Source organism: Brachypodium distachyon, chromosome 4 (assembly GCF_000005505.3).
Source record: "Brachypodium distachyon strain Bd21 chromosome 4, Brachypodium_distachyon_v3.0, whole genome shotgun sequence".
Classification (NCBI taxonomy): Eukaryota; Viridiplantae; Streptophyta; class Magnoliopsida; order Poales; family Poaceae; genus Brachypodium; species Brachypodium distachyon.
The window spans coordinates 45,568,695-45,586,748 of record NC_016134.3 but is presented as its reverse complement, the minus strand read 5'-3'; the positions used below and the strand labels follow the sequence as shown (position 1 = coordinate 45,586,748).

The 18,054-nt window shown below is 46.3% G+C and overlaps 3 protein-coding genes and 1 long non-coding RNA gene across 7 annotated transcripts; 2 read left to right on the top strand and 2 right to left on the bottom strand.

Moving 5' to 3' along the window:
- The first annotated feature begins 206 nt into the window (after positions 1-206).
- Positions 207-6,527, top strand: LOC100825157 (long chain acyl-CoA synthetase 9, chloroplastic). 2 transcript variants are annotated; one of them, XM_024454440.1, is made up of 12 exons: positions 207-396; positions 1,262-1,795; positions 2,598-2,678; positions 2,912-3,184; positions 3,317-3,448; positions 3,530-3,703; positions 3,783-4,012; positions 4,161-4,278; positions 4,589-4,720; positions 4,829-4,963; positions 5,033-5,314; positions 6,468-6,527. In XM_024454440.1, the coding sequence occupies exons 2-12, from the start codon at positions 1,346-1,348 to the stop codon at positions 6,471-6,473; spliced, it is 2,013 nt and encodes a 670-aa protein (XP_024310208.1). In that variant the 5' UTR covers positions 207-396; positions 1,262-1,345; the 3' UTR covers positions 6,474-6,527. The 2 variants fall into 2 exon arrangements, with proteins under 2 accessions (XP_024310208.1, XP_003578840.1); XM_003578792.4 differs by having other exon boundaries at positions 210-396; positions 5,033-5,239; positions 5,994-6,472.
- LOC112268609 lies at positions 6,251-7,158 on the bottom strand. Of its 2 annotated transcripts, none has more exons than XR_002959967.1 (3): positions 7,026-7,158; positions 6,800-6,948; positions 6,251-6,695 (listed from the first exon to the last, which is right to left on the bottom strand). It is a non-coding gene; the product is annotated as an uncharacterized LOC112268609 (long non-coding RNA). The 2 variants fall into 2 exon arrangements; XR_002959966.1 differs by having other exon boundaries at positions 6,800-6,951; positions 7,026-7,136.
- A 1,280-nt stretch (positions 7,159-8,438) lies between these two features.
- On the bottom strand, positions 8,439-12,755 carry LOC100824241 (probable alpha,alpha-trehalose-phosphate synthase [UDP-forming] 7). Its single transcript, XM_003578789.4, has 3 exons — positions 10,504-12,755; positions 9,433-9,706; positions 8,439-9,108 (listed from the first exon to the last, which is right to left on the bottom strand). The coding sequence occupies exons 1-3, from the start codon at positions 12,537-12,539 to the stop codon at positions 8,785-8,787; spliced, it is 2,634 nt and encodes an 877-aa protein (XP_003578837.1). The 5' UTR covers positions 12,540-12,755; the 3' UTR covers positions 8,439-8,784.
- A 2,496-nt stretch (positions 12,756-15,251) lies between these two features.
- On the top strand, positions 15,252-17,428 carry LOC104584776 (pollen-specific leucine-rich repeat extensin-like protein 2). 2 transcript variants are annotated; one of them, XM_010240372.3, is made up of 2 exons: positions 15,252-15,413; positions 15,549-17,428. In XM_010240372.3, the coding sequence occupies exon 2, from the start codon at positions 15,603-15,605 to the stop codon at positions 17,235-17,237; it is 1,635 nt and encodes a 544-aa protein (XP_010238674.1). In that variant the 5' UTR covers positions 15,252-15,413; positions 15,549-15,602; the 3' UTR covers positions 17,238-17,428. The 2 variants fall into 2 exon arrangements, with proteins under 2 accessions (XP_010238674.1, XP_010238675.1); XM_010240373.3 differs by having other exon boundaries at positions 15,539-17,428.
- The last annotated feature ends 626 nt before the right edge of the window (positions 17,429-18,054 follow it).

Below are 18,054 nucleotides of genomic sequence, written 5' to 3'. Positions count from 1 at the left end.
CGAAGAGACAAAAATATAAACAAACTCATTTTGCAATAAATAATGCTATTTCCATAGCAAGGCACGGGGAGGAGGGAAAAGTCCATCTCGGCCTATTTGAGCAGCCAATGAGCAAATGGGCCGATCCTTGACGGACCTCGTTGGATAGCGGAGAAGAGAAAAGAGATGGGAGGGGATCGATCGGTGGGGCCAGAGCGCACACCGGCCTCAAGCGAATTTCGCGGCTCGAGACTTGGAGAAGGGACCAGACGGAGCCGCCCGAGAGCACAGCAACAGCCTCTCTCTCTCTTCCTCCTCCTCCATCCTTCTCCCTCTCCGATCGCTCCTCCTCCTCCTCCGCGTGGGCGTCGCGCCTCCGCCCCCGCCGCCGCCCCCGCGCACCCTCGCTCCACAAAGGTACGGCACCCACCCTCCGCTCCTGAGACGCCTTGCAACGCCGGAACGGGCCGCTCGCGGAATCTGGCGCGCGCCTCACAACATCTCGACACGGGCGCCGCTCGTGGAATCTGGATTGATTTTTTTTTATCGGCGACATTCCGTGGGTTTCAAATTTTCAATGGCTCTGTGGGGGTGCCGGAGGGAATGGGGATGGCTCTCGTTTTGCATCGCATTGCGTTACGCCGTGTACAGGATTATCGCCATGGAGAGGAGACTGATATAGTACTGATGCGTTAGTTGTTGTTGTTGCGGACCGTACTACCAGCAAGTATTGGCGTTTCATGCCGCCATGCCGGCGTGTGTTACAGTTTTTGCCCCCGCCCCTCGCGATTGTGCGGCTAGGTGATTTTACTAGGGTTCAGTTTCAGCAGTTTCAGATGTTGGTTTAGAACTTTTGGTCATGGGAAACGAAGTTGTAGAGAAGTACGTAACAGCTCTGGTGTTGGTACGTATTGGTACGTATGTTGTTTGGAATTTGAAAACCAAACAGGTGAATTGCTTGCTTTTCTTATTTGATCAGCCAAAGGGAAAAGATGCCTACATATACTGCCCGCACAAAAGAAAAGGAAAGATCAATGCATATACAAAGTTGTAACATGATTTTGATACATGCATTCTAATATGCAAGCGTGTGCTTGCCAGTGTTACTTTAGAGAGAATCGTCGAATGTAAAGGTGAATGGGTATATTTGCGAATGGTCCTACTTTACCTGCCTGCTTAAAAAGACTAATCATGCAGTTAGTCCTTGTATGTAAAGAATCCTTTCCATATTACAATCTGCAGAGAAGTTTCAGTTTATTTACTCTCAGGAGATGTTTTGCAGGTTTCTCGCTTTAAGGCATCTGCAATCTGTGGCACACCTTTCATAAGCTAGTATATATAGCTGCCAGATCACCCTTCCACAAGTATGAATCCTTATTTCGTTGGCTTTCTTGTGCCCATCGTGGTATCTCTTCTGCTCCAGAAAAGGAGAAAGGTCGGAAATAAGAGAGGGGTGCCAGTTGATGTCGGTGGAGAGCCTGGCTATGCTATCCGCAACCATCGATTTGAACATCCCGTTGAAACGCATTGGGAAGGGATCACCACACTTGCTGAGCTGTTTGAGAAGTCCTGCAATGAATATCTCCACATGCCCCTCCTTGGCACCAGGAAGCTCATTTCAAAGGAAATGGAATCATCGCCTGATGGGAGGTCCTTTGAGAAGCTTCATCTGGGGGAGTACGAATGGAAATGCTATGCTGAGGCCTTCAAGAGCGTTTGTAACTTTTCATCTGGACTGATTCGGTCAGGTCACCAGAACAATGAGCGTGTTGCTGTTTTTGCTGAGACACGGGCCGAATGGCAGATTGCACTGCAGGTAATACGTTTGTTTTTTGCAACTAATAGATAGACTCTGTGTGCATTACGTTCTCTTAATGTGGAATTATGTGAGGTCCATACTGTTGCATAAGTAAATTGGGGTCACTAGCCATTTGTATCTAGAACACATTTAAATGCAGAAAGCATATGTCGGTGGTCCTACATAGTACATATCATAGTGAGGCCAAAAAGAATTCTCCAGACATGTTTTCCTCTTTAGCAACTCCGTGGGTCCCAAGTGCTGTTCACTGCTGAACATGTTGGTAAGCAATACATTGTGAACAATTGATATTCAGGTAGTACAAGGATGCCCTGACACTGTTTATCTTTCCATGTTTAGCCCTTTTAAATGATATACTCCCTCCGATCCATAATAAGTGTCTCAGATTGTACAAATTTGTAACCTCTCCCAAAACATTTGAGTAGGGGTAGTGTGGAAAGAATGCAATAGCCACATCTTGATTTCCTCAATGGACAGGTATTCTGAAATGGAGATTCCGAGGTTGTGGAATATAGTGAAACAAATGGAGTAATAAACAAGGAGCACATAGTCATATACAAATTCAACTTTTTTTTTTGAGAAATCAATAATACTCCTGTGCGCAACTTGTAATTTCTTCCATTTGACCACCTGTACTAATATGTTTGAATTTTCATGTTGAAATTTGTTACTTCACTTTTTATACTACTCCGTAATTTGTAATTAGTTCCTATCAGAACACATTCATTCTGGTAGTATTCATATCTTATGCCTTGGTAATTAGTTCTCAAGTTCTGAGTTTATTCTTTTTATTTGCAAGGCATGCTTCAGACAAAACATAACAGTTGTCACCATCTATGCCTCCTTGGGGGAGGAAGCACTATGCCACTCACTAAATGAGGTTAGTACTGCCACTTGTGTCTCAGATGTTGTACACTTAGTCCTTGCTGAGTTTTTGTTTCTAGTCTACTTATAAATATGAAGGCAAAGCATTTTTTAACTTACGTAGCATTTTTTTTGGTGAAAATTATCGTAGCATTTTTGCTATAGATAAGTACGGAATACTTCTCTACGGTTGCTATCATACTCCAAAGATTATATTAAAGCTGTTTTTTCATCCCTTTTGCTCTACAGACAGAGGTCACTACTGTTGTATGTGGTCAGAAGGAATTGAAGAAGTTGATTGATATAAGTTGGCAACTTGACACTGTCAAGCGTGTGATCTACATCAATGAGGAAGGCATCTCAGCTGAACTTTCTCTAGCTCGAAATAGCACTAGCTGGGCACTTGAGTCATTTGATGAAATAGATAGATTAGGAAGTGAAGCACCTGTTGATGCAAGCATGCCTCTCCCATCTGATGTTGCAGTGATAATGTACACAAGTGGTAGCACTGGATTGCCCAAGGTTTGCCCAGTTTTGATTGTTCAGTATGCTGCAAATATGTGCCTGTTTGCAATTGCTTCATGATATGCATAACTCGAAGATGATGTGCCCTTTTTCAATCTTCAACTGATGAACTATTATGTGCCTCTGTAGGGAGTTATGATGACACACCGCAATGTCCTGGCTACTCTTTCAGCTGTTATGACCGTTGTGCCTGAACTAGGCAGAAAGGATATTTACATGGCCTACCTCCCACTTGCACACATTCTTGAGTTGGCAGCTGAGGTAACTGTTGAATAGCATTTCAGATATTAACATTTTGTTTGTTTAATTTTGATTCAGTCTGCAAATTTTATGATTTTGTAGGCACTTATGGCTGCTGTTGGGGCCTCCATAGGATATGGATCAGCTTTGACCCTGACTGACACATCAAGCAAAATAAAAAAGGGAACTCTAGGTGATGCTTCTGCACTAAAGCCAACACTGATGACTGCTGTACCTGCTATACTTGATCGTGTCCGTGATGGTGTGAGAAAAAAGGTATTTCCGTCTTTGTTGTTTTTGTCCTGTGCTCTCATTTGTTTATTGACTGCTAATTTTCATATTGAGATGGTTTTAGGTAGATGCAAAGGGTGGTGTGGTGAAGAAATTATTTAACATTGGTTATAACCGTCGGCTTTCTGCTATCAACGGAAGTTGGCTGGGTGCATGGGGAGTAGAGAAATTGCTGTGGGATAGGCTCATCTTCACAAATGTGCGTGCAATATTGGGAGGAAAGATTCGTTTTGTACTCTCAGGTGGAGCACCCCTGTCCGGAGATACTCAGAGATTTATCAATATATGTCTTGGGTAAGATTTTGTACACCATCATTTTATGTTGTTACTGACAACTTTCCAGGTCACCCTATTTTACAATCCCGTACTTATTAAATGTATTATTACTGTTTGTTTTGTCACGTTTACAGTCCTGAAATTTGACAGTCTTATGCAATTTCAGGGCTCCAATAGGCCAAGGGTATGGGCTGACTGAAACTTGTGCTGGAGCAACATTTTCCGAGTATGATGACACATCTGTTGGACGTGTTGGTGCTCCACTGCCTTGTTCATATATTAAGGTTCGATATTAAATGTTGCCTCAGTTTTTGTAGCTATCTGAACTAGTCCCATTTTTCTACATCAAAGCTGGGTTTTTTTCACATTCCTAAGACATTTTTAGTTACAATTTCTAAATTCTGATATTTGACTACACCAAGTATTGAAAATATTCCATAATGAGAGGAATTAAGTCTTTAATTTTCTTATTTTCGATATCTCATACATGCTCTGATATTTGGCTTGATCTTTTTACTTGGTGGGATATCTGAATAGTACCCACTACCTCATAATTCTTAACATCATGGAAACTGTATTTTAATTTTTTTTCAGTTGATCGACTGGGCTGAAGGTGGATACTTAACAACTGATTCACCAATGCCTCGGGGGGAAATAGTCATTGGAGGTCCCAATGTAACTAAGGGTTATTTCAAGAATGAAGCTAAAACGAATGAAGTCTATAAGGTAAGCCATCAACTAGTTACTGATATGTTCGCAGATCACAACATGCATCGTTGCTAATGACTTCTGTTTAACGAAAAGTTGTTTAACACATGCCTCTTATATATGAAGGAGGACGAAAGAGGTCTGCGATGGTTCTATTCTGGTGACATCGGGCGTTTCCACCCAGATGGCTGCCTTGAAATCATTGACCGTAAGAAAGATATCGTGAAGCTTCAGAATGGTGAATATGTATCTCTTGGAAAGGTAACTAATGTTCTTGTTCTGGTGAGAGAAGTGTCTGGTAGCACTTATTAACTGATTTGATGATCACAGGTGGAAGCTGCGCTGGCTATGAGCCCGTATGTTGAGAACATCATGGTCCATGCTGATCCTTTCCACAGTTACTGTGTTGCACTTGTGGTAGCTGCACGTAATGAGCTAGAAAAGTGGGCACTCCAGCAAGGAGTTACATACACTGATTTCACAGAATTGTGCCAGAATAAAGAGGCTGTTCAAGAAGTGCTTGGATCTTTAGCGCAGGTGTGTTTCTCTGTTCACCTTGGCAAAAATGCCTATCTCCATCTAGGTTTGTTTGCACCCTCTCCTCCTGGGCTACTACGAAAATTTGGAGAGAAAAAACGTTATGCAAAATTTGCCAAAGCCATCAACATGTAAAAATTGTCAAAAACATCAAATGTTCATCGTCCTGGTACAGCCAAAAAATTTCATTTTCACAACTTTTTGAAGTTAGTTTTGAGAAGAGAGAATATACAGTGCGAATTGACAAAATCGCTTATTTCACCTTGGTCAGCTGCTGGTTCCTTTTTACGTTGTACTTTTCCAGGCATATTTATACGTAAACTATTGGCCATAGAGATGTAGCATCAATTATCTTGGCATTGTTTATAAGTTCACCTTTATACTCGTGTCGATAAAGGGCTTGCAGCAGTCTTTGACATAAACATATAAAATTATGATAAATTTGATCATGCTGTACATGAATTTATGTGCAGTTTGCTTCCTGATAATGACCATACATTATTGGATATGTTTCACAAGCAGCTAGGTGTTTGTTTTTCTAAAGGGTAGTGAAGATATACATTTGTGGTTGCCACTTCTCTGTCAAACGTTGGCCAAATGTCTGTACAAATATATATTGCCATATACTCGCATATCCTTGGGAAGATGTACATACTCAAAGCTTGCCATCACATTAAGCTAGGTGAATCCCGTGCAGACGTGCAGTGTCAGGATGACAGTTTTGAGTACTGACGTCCACTTTTCTGTACTTCAGGCTGCGAAGCAAACACGACTGGAGAAGTTCGAGATGCCAGCCAAAGTCAAGCTGATATCCGACCCATGGACCCCCGAGTCGGGCCTCGTCACAGCTGCCCTCAAGCTCAAGAGGGAGGTACTTAGGAAGAAATACGAGGACGATCTGGCTCAGTTGTACGCCTGATGGTTCTGCCTGATTCCCTCATCTAAGTGACGTAGAACAGAGCTCGGTATTGATAAATTGTGATGTCGAGGTAAATTGATCATCTGAGAGAGTAGATTTGCTGTCTAGGGGATGTTTCCCTTACGCTGAGAAGCAATTTTGTTCTTAAAGTGCCTAGTTTTGCACTTCACTTCCCACCAGGTATCTAGCATAAATCCCACCTTATTTTCAGTGCATTGTACATCTCTTATCGAAACATAGTATCCATCATCTAGACGAAACGTGTGGTGGGCTCTCAGTTTGGATATTTTTAGCTGGAAATATCATTACCTTTAGTTCCTCTCCGTTTTGTTTTGTTATGTGAGATGCGAAGCGAAGTTGGTGGCTCCACAACTTGCTTTTGGCCTGCAACTTTGTATTATAATTTCTAAAAAAATTGTATTAGAAAGGAACCTATATCTTATACGTACTTGCTTTCACCTCCGGCATCACTACCGAGAAGAGCCTAGCCTCGTGGCATGGCTGGAGAAGGCGCCGAAGTCGAACATGAAAATTGAACTGGGTGGTGTCGGGCACAAAATTTGAAAACATAGGATAAAAAAAAGTTAGAAACCCAATCGAAGAACTCAGCTCTCAAGAAATGCCCCAAAATCGACCGGCACCTTACTAAAGTTTGACTGACTGGCAAGTTGTAGTATCGTTCAATCACCTTCCCGCTACTGTATGGTTAAATTCGTCAAATGCCTTCTGTCAGTTAGAAGTCCATCACGTTTTGCTGTCATCTTCGAAGCTCACAAAGTCGTGGGGTCTTCTGCTGTAAAATAAAATAAAATAAAATCGTGGGGTCTTCTATATGGTTGCGTATGTAGCTAATGAAATGTAAACAACCTCAACTCTGAGATAGGTTGTTAGTATTGTCAACGAACTTCATGGATCAAGACCAGGACTCGCTGTGTGCTAATGGGGGGCACTCGCATGGATAAACGTGTGCAGCGTGCGTGTTAAAGAAACTAAGTGTTCCTGCTAGATGGAGTGGACTCACTGCCATCACAACTCAGCCATGAATTTCAGACTCTGATCATAACATGCATAAAATCATTAAATAAAACAAACTCACATCACATAAATGAAGGTAATTTTTTTGCAGGGGATAAGTACTTCAACACTGAATTTCATTTAACACATCTACTGACCTTTTTTTCGCAGATAAATATAAGTACTTCGATACTGGCATCAAATTGATGGAATCAAATATTTCCCGATTTGGAGTAACGATTTTTGGTGGGTCTTCAAAGTTCAAACAAACAAAAATTTCGTATTGCATGGAGTTGATGAGGAATCCAAAAAGGGAGATTCCATCCAATTAGGTGACATTGTCATAGCAAAGGCATACGTGCTAGTGCTAGTCTGCTTCCAACTTTAGAAAGCTCCAGATGTCAACATTCTGAAATAACATTACAATAACGTATCTAAATACAATAATATAGTCTGTAAATACAAGCTCAATCGGGAAATAAGAAAGTTATTTCCTGACCCCGATCGACATACTTCAGTGTGGACTGTAAAGTCTAAAAGATGTGCAATATGACGTATGCGTAAACTGAATTTTGTTTGCATGGAGTATGTGATATTGCACATACTTCAGTGTGGACCTATTCAGATCTGAATGATGTGCTGCGAGTCAGCGAGTCCCAAGTCTCAACATTCAAAAGAGAAGGGGTTTATATATTTAAAACCTACACGATATTATACAATTACCTCATTCAGCTTTTTCCTGGCCTAAATAGACTAGGCATACAAATAGTTGGAGAATTCTTTCAATAGACTGAATGAATTTGCCAGAAAACATAAACTTTCCATAATATCATTAACAGCACAATTGAAGAAGCTTGTAATGTGTCATAACTTTGCAAATTCATCCAGAAAACCAGAATACTAGAAGTAGAGAAGGGGTAAAAACCAGACCTCGCAAGATTGATCGTTTAACAGCTGCAACAGAAACATAGTCAGCACCACGTAGTAATGTCAAACCCACGGAAGTCGATTCCCCCCTTCCACCGCCAGCTCTTTCAAAGCCGTCAACACTGAAGAAGGGGACAAAGTGCGCAAGAGTTGTGCCTGAGAACAACCACCAGGTCCAATGATGTCATTTAGTTACAACACTAGTTGAACTGAAACCATTTGATCCAACTCTAATAGAGGGCGAGACTAGCAGTGAATACTACCCTGAACCCAACACTGGGTGCAATTTCACCATTGTGCCATATCAGATAGCATCACGAGCAAGCAGGTGAGGCAAAATGACCAAAATGTTCACATGCTAATTTCGACTTATATTCTATAAACTTCCATAAATACTCAAATCTTATAAAAGATACCTGCCATGGATTCTTCCCTCCAGGCCACTAAACTATCTAGCCAGAATATGAAAAATTACTCCAAAACTATGATAAGAAAGGAAAAAGAGTAGAAGAAGCGAAAAATAGATCAACACTAGGTTATTGACAATGATCTGACTATCCGAACATTGCTAAAGTTGCATTTCCTGCTGACGGATATCAGCTTCAATTTTACTCAGAAGACTGCTGGTTGCAATGCACTATGAGCTACGCTGTTCAAAACATCTCTCAGTACATCTACGACATCATCATGCCTCCTCTGATGGAGAAAGTATCTTCGATTCTTCCGGTGAACCAACCTCCTCTGATGCATCTGCAAGTGCCTCAAGCATGTTCAAAACATCATTAGTATCATCCAAATAATACTTTGCTTTGCTTGGTTTCTGGCCGACTGTGCAGGCATACAACAAGGTTTGGGGATCAACAATGCTCCTCTTCATAATATCAGCAATTCCTTCAAACATATCCTCATCAGATCTATCATCGCCTATGCAGAGAACAAAATCTGCTTGTCTTTTGTTCTCTGTCAGCATTGATAGGATCTTCTCAGCAACAAATCCTTTGTTGACACCCTGCAGTCCAACAAAGCATATTATAAACTCTGTGTAGCAAGCAAGTGAATGGCTGTTGGCAGACAAGCAAATCAGTTTCCAGACAAGAATTTGGGATATTGTACAAGCCACTATTATTTGTTTGTGAATGCAATGTTTATACATGTCTTTCACAAGTTAAACATCTGCAAAATTTGCTATCTTAGCAGACGATTGCAACACATAAAATGAAACAGTATAAGCTATCGTTGTGGCCTAAAAATCACGGTAGATGACATATTTCTTTTAAAACCTTCTGTGAGACTGCAAAGTACTGGACGGACCATGTATGGAGAAAACTATTACCTGAGGTTTTACTTCTACAATGTGTTGTCCACTCTTTACAGAGACTGGTTCATTGGCAAGAACACTCTCCAAATGATCTAACATTTCCTTTGCTTGTGCAGATCCAAAACCAGGGTCAGCATCTTGGTGGTGCCAAACCAAAGCACTCTCTTTGGTTTCGATATATGATCCATCAGTTGCTTCTGTATACAGGTTCATTACTGGCTCGGCCATTTGCATCCATCCAAACTCCGAGCACTGGTTATTTATTTTCCATTGTTCGTCCCTAGTCCACCTGAAAAGGAAGTGTTATTAAATCCCATCAGTATTAAGAATAACATTAAAAAAACACAAGCCCAAAATTGTCCATCAAAGAGATCACCGCATTCAATTGTGACAAACAAGATTTATTGTAAGCAGCATGAAGGGTGGAATTTGAATCTACTTGTTGCCTCCCAACTGTTATAGTTAGACTTGGGCCATCAGACATACCTAAAGGTTGCTCCTGTAATAATTTCTACCAACTAATGATACGAGTATACGACAAGTGTTCAGTTTTATCAATATGCTCTATAGTTGCATAGCTGGCATACTGATGAATGAGGATGACTCATGAATGTTGATGCAATGGTCACTTGGTCAGTACATCCCCATGGACAGTAGGGTTCTCCCCTACTGTTCTTAAAACAAAGAAGCACTCCCATGGTAGATGCATAACAGCCTAAGTGCATAGGTGCAACCAGATAGACTCAAGGGACTTGATGCTAATCATAAACATAGATGTACTGTAAGAGCCTTTGTTGTTTGAACCATTTACAGTTCCATACAGTTACAATTTCAACTCATGACTGGTGGCTAAAATGAGAACTAGTATTAGAGTAGAACCTCCTAATCTCCTAATCTCAGATTGCGCCACAAACATATAACATAATCTCACATAAGTAATGCCGATATATTTATCATGCTGCTTACTTCTTAGCATTTATAGGTTTAGCTACAGATGATATGGATGATGTAAGTTAATGCAAGATACATCATAAATTATAGTGATAATAATAACTGAAATATCGAGAAAACTAGGCGAGACCATACCTCATAAAGTAGCCATGTTCAGCAGCAATGCCAAGCTCTGGGCAAGAGTTGAACCATTTCGCAAGGCTATCCCTACCCCTTCCACTTACAATGAAAACAACATTCTTCTTATCAGCACACAGAGAATTCATGATGTTAACAACAGTTTCATTTGGAGTTCGATTGATGGTAGTTTGTGGCACTAGAGTTCCATCATAGTCCAGAAGTATGACCCTGCTGTTTGACTTCTTGTAATCAGCAACAATAGAATCCACAGTAAGCTTTTTGAAGTTGCGATCAAGAGCGACCACTCTGAATCCAAATCCTAGCCCAATACCCCAGCACCTCCTCCTAAAATGGTCCCTGCAGCTTCTCTCCAAATCATGAACGTAGCTCTTGGACCAATAGGCAACATCATGTGTGCTGACATATCGATAGTGCTTCTCATGTCTCAGTTGCTTTTCATTGTCTGCCAAAGCAATGGACTCGTTCATTGCCTCCGCCGTTGTATCAATGTTCCAAGGGTTCACCCGGATTGCTCCACTCAGCGATGGCGAGCAGCCAATGAACTCTGACACGACTAGCATACTCTTCCTCTTTGGTGCATCACCGCTAGAACCATCCAAACCTGGAATCCCCTGTCTACAAACAATGTACTCATACGGTGTGAGGTTCATTCCATCCCTCACTGCAGTTACGACGACGCACTCTGCCACAGTGTAGTATGCCATCCTCTCCACACTGGAAATGGCCCTATTAACAAGCTCCACAGGACTATACCCCGGCCGCCCAAACTGTCCATTAATCCTGGCGCAACTCTCCTCGATCTCAGCCTTCAACCCTTCCAGGTCCTTCCCACTGCCACTCCTTGGGTTGGCAATCTGCACCAGCACTGCTCGGCCCTGCCATTTCGGGTGTATCTTGAGCATCTGCTCAAAGGCAAGAATCTTGAGGTTAATCCCCTTGAATATGTCCATATCATCCACACCAAGCAAGACGGTCTTCCCAGCAAATTGCTTCCGGAGCTCAGCGACACGCCACTCCAGATCAGGCAGCTGGAGCTGCGATTTGAGCTGCGGCATGTTAATCCCAACAGGCATGATCTTGATCCCGACGGTGCGGCCAAAGTAATCGAGCCCAATGTAGCCCCTCTTGGACTGGTACTCGATCCCGAGCATGCGGCTGCAACAGGAGAGGAAATGGCGTGCGTAATCGAAGGTGTGGAAACCGATAAGATCGCAGTTGAGCAGCGACTTGAGGATCTCGTCGCGGACGGGGAGGCTGCGGTAGAGCTCCGAGGAAGGGAAGGGGCTGTGCAGGAAGAACCCGATGCGGAGGCGGTTGAACCGGCGGCGCAGGAAAGAGGGGAGCGCGAGGAGGTGGTAGTCGTGGATCCAGATGTAGTCGTCCTCCGGGTTGAGGACCTCGATGACGCGCTGCGAGAAGAGCTTGTTGGCGAGGACGTACTGCTCCCAGTTGGAGCGGTCGAAGCGGCCGCCATGGTCGGAGGTGAAGGGGAGCATGTAGTGGAAGAGCGGCCAGAGGGTCTGCTTGCAGAATCCATGGTAGAAGCGGTCGGAGAGGTCCTTGGGGAGGAAAGCCGGGACGCAGCGGAACCTGTCGAGGAGCGCCTGGGCGACGTCGTCCTGCTCGGCGGCGGGCACGTCGGCGCGGAGGGAGCCGACGTAGAGCACCTCCATGTCCTCGGGGAGCCCGTCGCGGAGGTGGAGGAGGAGCGAGTCCTCGTCCCAGCTGAAGCTCCAGCCGCGCCCGTCGGGGCGGCGCTCGCAGCGGACGGGCAGCGTGTTGGCGACCACGATGATGCGGTCGCTGGCCAGCGAGGACTGCGCGTCGGACGCCACGCTGCCCGCCCGCTCCTCGTCCAGCTCCGCCAGCGTCCCCGGCGTCGTCATCGTCCGCTGCATCCGCCTCGCCCGCGGCGGACGCCCACCGCCGCTGCCGCCCCCTCCCCCACCGCCCCCGCCGCCGCCGTAGTCGAGCGCCGAGAGGTTCCCGTTGGCGAGATCGAGCAGGTTGGTGTACGATCGCGAGAACATGGTGGCGCCGACCCCCGATCGATCCAACCCAATCGAATCCAATCCAATCCAATCTGCCTCGGGGCTCCGTCCGAACCCCGGCGATCCCCGCCTGAGCCCTAGAACTCAGAGGAGGGAGGAAGGAAAGATGCGGCGTGGAGGAGGGCTGAGACTCACGAGGAAGAGGAGCAGGAGAGGAGGGGCGTCGTGTGACACGCAGGGGGGTTCTAGAAGCGGGGCAGATATTTTTATTTGCGGGGAGAAAGGGTAGCCCGGTCCATCTGGGCCGCGCAAGGGATGGATCGGACGGACGAGGTTTTCGAGCCGACGTGGACGGCACCACCCACATGCGGGAAGGAATGCCTTTACGCCAGTGCTGCTACGGATCGTGTCAAAAAAAAAAAAAAAAAAAAGAGTGCTGCTCGTAGCGAGAGCCGATGCCCAGACGAAAGAACGATAAGGCGGCGCGGGGCCCGCCTAAAGGTGAACCGCGGTGAGCGTGACGGGTCGCTGGCCCGTGGGCCCGGTCTGCAAGGAATGGCGTGGCGCGCCTGACGCGGACAAAGCCCGAACGGCTGGCGGGCCCCAGCTGTAGGTGGAGCGGCCGTGGGGCCCGTGTTGCATAGGGATGAGCGGGCGGGCTCTGACTTCTTGGGCGCCCGCTGGTACAGACCCCCCGTGTGTGTGTGCTGCGGTCAGACAAGGATGGAAAGCCCGAACGAGGAATGTGATACGGCGCCGGCGATCATATCGGCGGCGGCCGCCGTGACGTGGCGGCATGGGGAGTCAGCAAACGCGGAGCCAAAGACGAATGCCGGCGGCTGTGATGCGTGCTGCGGGTAGAGCACCTGAGGGTTGTGTACTCTTTTTTTTTCCTATCTACGTACTATACTATACTCCGTACCGTCGACTCGAGCGTTCTTTTAGCACTAGTGTTCTGCTCGTTAACTTTTCCCGCTTTTGGCACGGAAGATGCTTAGCACCTAGTGATGTAGATGCTGCTCGTCTTTGCTTCCTTGTAGATAAGATTACCTTCTCTTCGTTGCAAAAAAAAAAGATTATAATCTCTTGTTTTCTTCACGTCATGTTGTCGTTTAAAAGCAAACAATATCGACTCGTCGCATGGATAGCGTGTGGGGAAAACCATAGGATAGGGACAATTATCTTTTAGTGTCATCATTTAGATGTCAAATTTAAAGAGCGGAGGAAAAGAAAACACGGGAAAATCTCCTTTTTATCTCAGTTCATGAAAAAAAAAGGACATGTAAAAAAAAGGACCTGTAAGGTCTCGAATCGCAGGGTTTGAAAACACAAGGTCTCTTGTGTCTGTTTAGTTCTTAGGATTTCCGAAGGATAGAAATAGCAACACGAAAAAAAAATCAAAAGGTCCCCCTGCTTTGCAAGATTCTCAAAACACGGGAACATAAATAAAGTGCAAAACTAGGAATGTCATCTCATCTTTAACAATATAGGATTGGAAAGATGCTTATTTTGTGCATGAAAAATAATAAATCTTTTTCAGCTACTTGGAGTGGATGAAAAACAAACCCAATAAGTATATTGCAAATTAATCCTAAGGAAATTTATCTATGATGTGCAACCCACGAATCAAACATACATAAAAAAAATAAGGATTAGGATTCTCAAAAATACATTTGGAAATCCTTTAAATCAAAGAGGCACACCCACTTATACCTTTTCTAAACGAAAAACAAGCTGATAGTATAAGTTAGGGCAATAAAATCACAACTTCACTATTGGTTATGTTTGTGGAGTAGATTTCATTTGGTCATAATTATTATTTAGTCTTGTGTCTTTCATATTTTTGCGAACCAAACATCAAAGGCTATAAGATTTTTTTGGATTATGTTTTACACGTGTATTTATGTTCCATTAATTAATATTGTGTTTTTATTATTCCTGAGTTTTCAACACCCGCGAATTTAATAGTAGCACTCAAAACCTTGAACGTATCTCTTCCAAAAAAGCGCGTCCACACCACCGCTCCTCGCTGGCATCACCACGGGTCCCCCTCTTGCGTGTGTTGCTCTGGCTGGGGAGGGGGTGGGGACCCCAAACCTATGTCGCGGTGTTATAGTTAGGGTTAGGCTTCGATACCCTAAGCTAGCAGAGGCGTTGTGGTGAATATGGCAGCGCCATGCAGCTTAAACATAAGGGTCGTCTTTTTCGCTCTTTTGGAATAGTGGATTTGATTTTGTCTTCGTGTTTCGTAGATGGTCTTCATGTCTTGGTGCTTCTTCTCTGATCTGTGAGGTTTGGCTAGCTTTAACTTCAACGTGGAGCTAGCCAGTGGAGTTAGGTCCCCTTGAATATGTCTTGCACATATCTGGAGTGATCATCTAGCCCTCTTCATCACCTTTTTTTTGTGACGATGGTATGTTTCTCAAATTACCGTTGCTTGCGTCTTTTGACTTCGACCGACGACATTCCAACTGCTAAAAAAACATTTTTCTTGGCTGCTCAGAGATCCAAAGAGATCATCCAACTTCATTCACCACGTGCTGTCGAGTATCGATGAGTGCAGAGGAAGATGTCGCCATATCCTTGTGTGCAATCTTGTAAAATTGATTGATTTATGGAAACTATTGATTTAATGCATTTCTTAGCCCTCTAGAAAAAGAAACGAATGTGACTCAGCAAAAATTAACTCGGCGCCACGCGGCCAGCTCGTGCCAACTCGTAGCTGCGTGGCTGCAAGCTGCTAATTTCAATTTCTCACGCGTTAGGGTATCGGACTATCTCTAACACGACCCCCGTCACTTTGTGTTCTGCCCCCGTTCCCCGGTCGCCTGTCGCCGCCGCCCGTTCGCTCCGTCTCAGCCGCCGTCGTCCAGGCTGACGGCGGAGCAAGTGGAAGGAGGAAGAAGAGCAGAGGTAAAATTATCGTCTATCTCTTCTATCTACCCCCCTTTCTGTACTTCCCGTGGGCGGTAGGCGGTGGATTCACATCGCATCTTGTTTCTTAATAACTCGGTGGTCTAAAGATAGCATTTTTATAGCTGAGCGCAGCCACCAGGATTAGGGAGGCGGAGGCATCCAAGATTCCGGCGATCTGAGGCGGACATGGCCGGAGGTGGGAGGGAGGCGGAGGGCGGTGGCGCCCTCTACGTCCTTGCTCTTGCCGCCATGGTGGCGCCCGCCCTCCTCGTGTCCCGCCTGGAAGCAGCTGTCCCGAGGAGAGCGCGCAGCCGCCTCCCTCGCGCTGTCCCGTCGGGCTGGTGGTCGAGCAGGATCTCGTTCTTCCCCCCGCCTCCGCCGCAGCCGGACCAGTCGGAGGGGCAGGAGAAGAGCCCCGGCCCCCAGCGCCCGGCGGCGGCGGCCAAGGACCCGCCGGAGAAACAGAAAAAGAGGAAGAGCTACCCCCGCCCCCGCCCCGATCCAGGCGCTGCTGGCGAGAGGCCGGCGAAGAGGCCCAAGAGGTGTCTCCACTGCAACGCGGCGGAGACCCCGCAGCGGAGGTCGGGGCCCATGGGCCGGGGCACCCTCTGCAACGCCTGCGGTGTCTGGTACAACAAGACCGGGGCGCTGCCGGAGCTCGTCCCGGTGGATCCGCCGGTGGAGAGCCCGATCTCGGAGCCCGAGGAGCCGGGGGCCATATACCTGGTCAGGAGGTCGGCGGCGGAGAGGAGACCTCCCAGGACTGAAGCCCCGGCGCCTAGGCCGGCGGCGGTGAGGAGACCTCCCAGGGCTGAAGCCTCGCCTGTGCCTGTGCCGGCGCCTAGGCCGGCGGCGGTGAGGAGACCTCCCAGGGCTGAAGCCCCGCCTGTGCCTGTGCCGGCGCCTACGCCGGCGGCGGACAGGAGACCTCCCAGGACTGAAGCCCCGGCGCCTAGGCCGGCGACGAGCTGCTTGAACTGCGGGTCGTCGGAGCCACCAGAGTTGAGGGAAGGGCCGATGGGGCGGAGGGAGGTCTGCACCGCCTGTGGCGAGCGGTATAAGAAGGGTCGACGTCTGCCGGAGTGCCAGCCAGCGGTGAGGCCAGTCACTGATTCCCCACCGCACAGTCCAATCACCGCCAATTCACCACCAGATAGCCCGATCTGGGAACCCGAGGCGCCAAGGTCGTCTGTGTGCCTAGCCAGGAAGTCGTCGAAGAATGGGAAGACTCCGTGGAGGCCAAAGGACACAGGGAAGAGCTGCATGCACTGCGGGTCGGTAAAGACGCCGCAGTGGAGGGAGGGACCGATGGGGCGTGGCACGCTGTGCAATGCTTGCGGCGTGCGGTACAAGCAAGGGAGGCTGCTGCCAGAGTACCGACCGATGGCGAGCCCCACCTTCCTGCCGTCGCAGCACGCCAACCACCACCGCCAGGTGCTCCGGTTGCACAAACAGAAACCGCGAAGCAATGACCAAGAACCATCACAGCTACCACCAGGTACCAACGGCGTCAACCAGAAATGGGAAAGCAAGGACCAGGAACCATCACAGCTGCCACCGGCTACCCACAGCGTCACCAAACTGACGCCAATCCGCGACAAACACCAGACCAACATGCCAGATTGCTCCTACAAAGAACCAGTCTGCGACGACCACCCGACCGACATGCCAGGTTGCACCGATGAAGAACCTGTTGAAGCACCAGGCTGCACCCACAACCCCCCGATCGACGTGCCGAGGCCGAGCTCACTGGACTCGCTGCTGCTTGATGGGCCGTCAGCGCCACTCATCGTTGAGAGTGATGAGTTTGCGATTAGCTAGCCTAGGAGGAATAGTTCAGCTGAAATGACAATATTAATTTTTTCCAATTATTTCTCTGAATATTGTTACCATCTTTCTTTGTGCACATAACATCTGGTTAACCTTGGATTTTTTTTGCTTGAACTTTGTTCCATCCCTGAAACCCATTGCACAAGCTCTAGCAGTAGATCAAACCAACTCCTTCGTTTTAACCTTTTGTCTGTTGCAATCAGGGTCAAGTTCTGTTTTCTCTGAATTTTTGGATTTTTTTTCTCTCCGTGATTCCATGGAAAAGTGGATATGAACTGTAGTTGCAATCAGGGTGATTTCAAGTTTTGTTTAGTTCATGAAATATGTTGGGAAAAGCATCAGACGGATTTGGCAAGATGACTCTGTAGCTAGACAGCCTAGATTCTTCAACTGGGCAAGACGATGTACAATTAGATTCCTGTAATTGAAACCTATTCCTTTCTAGATCCTCCAGATTGGGCAAGATGATGTTTCCCCAGTTTTGCTCTGCCGTTGATTCTGCTGCCCCCACACCCATTGGACAAACCTGTCACCTGCCTTACATTCTGCATGCTTTGCCTGTACTACTCCACCGAGTATTTTTTTTCCTTTCACAAACCTCCGTAATACGGAGTAACACAGAAGATAGATATGGAGTACTTCTTTTCCAGGGAGTTTAGGAATTGCAAGATTGTTGCAGAGATTGAGAAATTCTTTGACTATGGTAGCGGAAATGCTGACATCATAAGAGAGGAAAATTGACTATGGTAGCGGTTGAGTTTCATCTGTTTTTGAATTTATAGCGGCCAAATAAGCGGGTATTGCGGAT